Consider the following 5,662-nt stretch of genomic DNA (forward strand, 5'->3'; position numbering starts at 1 on the left):
GCACTTGGCTGCTAAACAAAAAGTCGGTGGCAATCTGCTCCTGTAAGATTCACAGCCCTGGGAAACCTGTAAGCCAGTTCGATCCTGTCCTACAGGGCCCACTATAAGTCAGGATTCTACTTGACAACAATGGGTTTGTTTAAAAAGAGCATTCTGTTGTAATTTTCCTCTGTGGAGTGGATAATACCATGCATTTATCTTTACCTTTATATATCCTTGTCATACAATGGAATGTAAACCTTTAAATTTGGGCTTATGATATCAACCTCTTTATAAAACATTGAACCCTATTGAAGACTATTGGTGTCCTTCATTCTTTTTCCTCCATAACTGGGTTTCAAAACACAATTTAATGGGGTTGTGTCGCTATGCAGGATAAACAGCTTCTCTTGAAATTTAACTTTACATTTTTTTCTTTATTATGGTGAAAGTCACATAACATAAAATTAACCACTTTGAAGTGGTTATTTCGTACATTCACAATGTGCAACCACCACTTCTATTTAATTTCATAGCATTTCAACGCAGCTGTAAGGTTTGACACTTAGATGTTGTGTTCCTGAGTAATAGTCTTTATGACTCATGCGTTGGTCACGCCAACCTCCCCATCTTTAAAAATTCTGTGATTTATTCTGAGACTAGACTTTTGCATGTACCTTTTTACAGTTGCACTGCCTGGCCTGTGACAGACAACCTAAACAGGTGCTACATCAGACCAGAGTAATTTTAAGTTAAATTTAAGGTTCCAAATAAATGCTAAAATCCAGCCATTTGGAGATAATGCAAAGCAAATAACTTGATTGATGTGAAAATTGCATTCACTTCTTTCCCACAATGCTAAATTCTCACATACATTAAGTTCCCACTACTGACTGCTTCGAGTTTTTCTTTTGGATTTAATGAGAAGATCTGATTCCAGTAATACTGTCATTAAAATAATTCCTTTATAATGAAGAAATAACATGTGTATTAGTGCCAATTGATTTCAGGTTTTATCTTCTCTAGTCTAGGATTCAAACTCCAAGTACTTGGGAATCAGGAAGGCTACCTTATGTAGGACCAGTGGAGGCCTGTGGAAACTGACAAGTACACATCTGCCAAATGACATTTATATGTATTCTTCGAGAAAATTACAGTCAGTTAGATCTTCTAGAACCTTCTTTATCTAGTGTCTGCTTAACTTGTCATAAATATTGATAAAACCTCATGTAATAATTATGTTTCTATGAATCTTCATTTCTTACAGTTTTGTTAGGTCATTTTCTCAGGCACACCAAATTCTATTGCAATTATGTCTGTTATCTATGTGAGATCACCGTTAATCTGTCGGGTGTCTTTCCTCTCATCTTTTTCTTTGGCACCTTTTACAATTTCCTCTCTTATCTTCCTTTTCCCTTTTTCCATCTCTAGTCCTCACTGTTTGTTCTGCAGCTTTCACGCTGGAGTTGGACAATCCTGCATCCCCAGTACTCCAGAATATGAACTCTCCATCTCTGTTTTAAATATAGGAAAGCCCAGTCTAAAATAACACGTCTTCTCTTTTCTCTTTTTCTCATTTCACATACTTTCTTCTCTCTCAACATTTCATTTTGTTTAAAATATATTTCTTCAGTATATGACAGATGACTGTTGTCAACAGACCTATTGGAATTTGAAATTCGGTCATTCACAAATTTTACCAGTTATGTTAGGTGCCATCAAATCAGTTCTGACTCACATTTACTCTGTGTGCAACACAACGAAACCCTGTTCGAGTCTGTGAGGATGTTTGTTTCCTGTACATTACATTGTCTGCAGTCCTTCATCTTTGTCAGCAAGTGCTTCAAGTCGTCCGCACTTTTGGTGTTGTTTTTCATCTCGTCCAACTTCTCTGGTCATTTGCTCAGCATACAGATGAATTAGTCTGATGAGCGGATACAACCCTGATACACACCATTCTTGACTTTAAACCATGCAGTATTCCTTTCTTCCATTTAAAGGGCTGCCTATTGATCCTTGTACAGGTCCTCCATGAGCACAATGAAGTGTTCTGTAATTCTCATTCTTCTCAAAATTATGCATTGTTTGTCCTGATCCACATAGTTGAATGCCTTTGCACAGTCGATAAAACACAAGTAAACTTCTTTCTGGTATTCTCTGCTTTGAGCCAAGATCAATCTGATGTCAGCACTGATATCCCTTGTACCTTGTTTTTTTCTGAATATGGCCTGAATTTCTGACAGCTCCCTGTTGATGTAATGCTGCAACCTTTGTTGAATGATCCTCAGCAAAATTTTGCTTGCATGTTATATTAATTATATTCAATAATTTCCACATTCTTTAAGGTCCCCTTTCTTTGGAATCGGTCCAAATATGGATCTCTTCAGACAAGTAGCTGTCTTCCACATATCTTGCCATAGGTGACTGAGTATTTCCAGTGCTTTATCAGCTTATTGAAACATTTCCATTGGTTTTTTGTCCGTTCCTGGAGCCTTATTTATTAGCACAAACACATTCATTTGTTAATCAAAGGGATGATTCTAATCAAATCAACACTTTGAAATAGCTGTATGTAAAAATGTGTATGATATACCATTGTGAATGAGGGGGAGTGCAGAGTGAAGACCCAAGGCCCATCTGTAGGCAACTGGCAATCCCCTTACAGAAGTGTCACGGGGAGGAGATCAGCCAGTCAGGATGCAGTATAGCACCGATGAAACATACAACTTTCCTCTAGTTCTTTAATGCTTCCTGCTCCCCTGCCCCCACTATCATGATCCCAATTCTACCTTAAAAATCCAGCTAGACCTGAGCATGTACACGGGTACAGATAAGAGCTAGAAACAAGGGAATCCAGGATAGATAAACCCCTCAGGACCAATAATGAGAGTAGCAATACCAGGAGGGGAAGGGGAAGGTGGGGGAGAAAGAGGGAACCGATCAGAAGTACCTACATATAATCCCCTCCCTGGGGGACAGACAACAGAAAAGTGGGTCAAGGGAAGCATCAGACAGTGTAAAACATGAAAAAATAATAATTTATAAATTATCAAGGGGGAGGGAGGGAGGGCAAAAATTAGGAGGTAATACCAAGGGCTCAGGTAGAAAGAAAGTGTTTTGAGAATGATGATGGCAAAAAATGTACAAATGTGCTTGACACAATGGATGTATGTACGAGCCCTCAAATGATTTTTAAAAACATGTATGATAGAAGTAATTGAATATAATCACACAAAAAAGCAATACAGAGATTTTGCTCATTGAACTGAGCTTGTTCTTTCTCACAGCTAATCCTTGGCCAAATGATGATAGAATTTTTATTTTACTTTTTTCATAGGTCCGAGTACAGGTGACATTGTTCATAACACAGTCCTTCGCTAGTTTTCCACCTTCCAATTTTTTGTTATTCTGTTCTCCTTCCCATCCCACTCCTGAGCTTGGACCCAAACACCATCTATAAAGTTGCAGACAGTCTGAGTTTTCTGCCGTCAGCTGTAGTTTCTTCCAACTGTTCTCCCAGGTTACAAGAAAACTGTGTGATTTCCAAAGTGCTCTCCGTTTTCACGGTGAGGGTTGTGCATCAGGAGAGATGCAGGTTTGACCATGGCACGCATTTTTCACAGAGCCATTCCCACTCCTAGTTCCTTCATGCTTGCATCAAAGTCTTTGCTGTCTCCCAGGTGCCATCTTCCTACGAGCTGCTGAATTGTGGCCATGGTGGGCGAGGACAAGCGGGCGTGCAGATAAGGAAGAGAAAAGCCTGGCGGGAGAACATGGTGTGTGGTGCTGGAGCCTTAGTTTTGCTAATGCCTTTAGTGCAGCTTGGGTTTCTTTCTTGAATACCATCAGCTCTTGATCATATGCTACCTCTTGAAGTGGGCAGATGTCAACTAGACCTTTTGGTACAGTGACCTGTATTCTGTATTCCTTCCATCTTCTCTTGATGCTTCCTAAATGGTTCAATGTTTTGCCCATAAAATCATTCAATATTGCAACCCAGGAATTCAGGTTTTTCTTCTGTTCTTTCAGCTTGAGAAATGCTGAGTGTGTTCATTATTTTTGAGTTTCTAACTCAAGGTCTTTGCACATTTCATTATAATATCGAGTCTACTCATGCTGTTTTTTGCAATTTTAAGTTCAGCTGTTACTTCATCATTTCTTCTATTCGCCTTAACTACTCTACAAGTAAGAGGGCATTTCAGAGTCTCTTCTGATACTACCTTTCTATTTTCTTTCTTTCCTGTCTTTTTAATGACCTTTTTTTTTCATGTATGATGTTCTTGATGTTATCCCTCAGGTTTTCCGTCATTAGTTTTACGTATGTCAAATCTATCTGAGCTTTTCTTGAGATTCAGGTGGGAGAGACTCAAGGTCAGATTTTGACTTTTATGGATTTGTTTTCATTTTCTTCAGCCTCCAACTGAACTTATGTATGAGCAACTGATGGTCTGTTGCACAATCAGGCCTTGGTCTTGTGTTCACAGCTAATATTGAGCTTCTTCATCATCTCTTCCCCAAGATGTAGTCAACTTGATTTCTGTGTATTCCACCTCAAGAAGTCCATGGATGTAGTTGATTTTTTCAATAATTTGTACCAATAGTGTTCAGTCTTTAAAGGTGGTGGTGGTGGTGGTGGTGGTGGGGAACTATGCATATTCTTTACACAGTGTATTACTCAGTTACAAAAAAAGGTCTCAGCTCTAAATAGTTAATCCAGTGGACTATGAATCATATGAACACCAGTCTTCAAGACCTTGAGACAAGAACTTTGTGGTTCTTCACTACCACTGCCAACTGCTCTGAAAGGGGCTCACATTTTAACAGGTTCTAGATAGAGTGGGAGAAAAATGTGGAACAGAATTCAAAATGATAAAAGAGACCAGGCTTACTGGTTGGATAGAACCTGGTGGAATACCTTAGTCACCTTCAGGTCTGCAACTCAACTCATTTTTCAGCCAAGCAACAGACAGGTCGAAAGGGGGAACAATACTATTTCGGTAGATATAAACTCCTTAGAATAACCTGCCATTTGAGATTAAAAAAAGGCAGCATTTATCCAAGAGAAAAGTTTAGAAAGTTAAGAAAAGTAAGAGTTGAGAAAAAAACAGGAATAAGGCAGTGGCCAGGCAACCCAGTTTTGAGAAAGCCCTCAGTGCCCCAAGTCCTCAGGCATTTAGCAGCGCTCTCCCCACAGCCATGATACCCAAAAGGAAGGTCAGCTTGGCTGAACGGGGGGAGGTGAAGGAGGAGGTCAGCGAGGTGGCCAGCGAAACCTGTGCCTGCAAAAGTGGAGGCAGAGAGACAAAGATGCTGTGCAATCTACAAGCTCTGCGTCAAATTGCCCAAAGGACCATCAGTACTGCTTCACGCAGACAGTTTGAAAATAAAGTTTCAGAGAAACAGAAGCTATTTCAGGAGAACAATGGGATTCCAGTGCATCTAAAGGATGGAGCAGCTGATGCCCTACTGTATAGAGCGACCATGGTTCCGACAATCGGAGGAACAGCGTATGCCATACATCAGCTGGCTAGGGCTTCATTTCCCAAGAAGCAGGGTTGACTTCAGTTTATCCTTCCAGCAGTAGGTTCTGTTTAACTCAGTGCTCTATGGACCAGTAAATAAATAACAACTCTTCTTTGGGGATCAATATTTATTGACTTGTACTAACTGCCACCAATAAAGC

The 5,662-nt window shown here is 39.8% G+C and overlaps 2 protein-coding genes across 2 annotated transcripts in view; both read left to right on the plus strand.

The window, feature by feature from the left end:
- The window catches only part of EFHC2 (EF-hand domain containing 2), a 213,339-nt gene that overhangs the window by 72,268 nt on the left and 135,409 nt on the right, over positions 1 to 5,662 (plus strand). The window lies entirely within an intron of this gene.
- LOC115868983 (cytochrome c oxidase subunit 7A2, mitochondrial-like) lies at positions 5,287 to 5,538 on the plus strand. Its single transcript, XM_045288268.1, has one exon. It carries the CDS (start codon positions 5,287 to 5,289, stop codon positions 5,536 to 5,538), a length of 252 nt encoding a protein of 83 aa, XP_045144203.1.

Source organism: Echinops telfairi, unplaced genomic scaffold, assembly GCF_000313985.2.
Source record: "Echinops telfairi isolate 266 unplaced genomic scaffold, ASM31398v2 ScPeMD7_19;HRSCAF=73, whole genome shotgun sequence".
Classification (NCBI taxonomy): Eukaryota; Metazoa; Chordata; class Mammalia; order Afrosoricida; family Tenrecidae; genus Echinops; species Echinops telfairi.

Coding starts and splice junctions, on each gene's coding strand:
- LOC115868983 (XM_045288268.1), top strand. CDS start 5,287: ATGCTGTGCAATCTACAAGCTCTGCGTCAAATTGCCCAAAGGACCATC.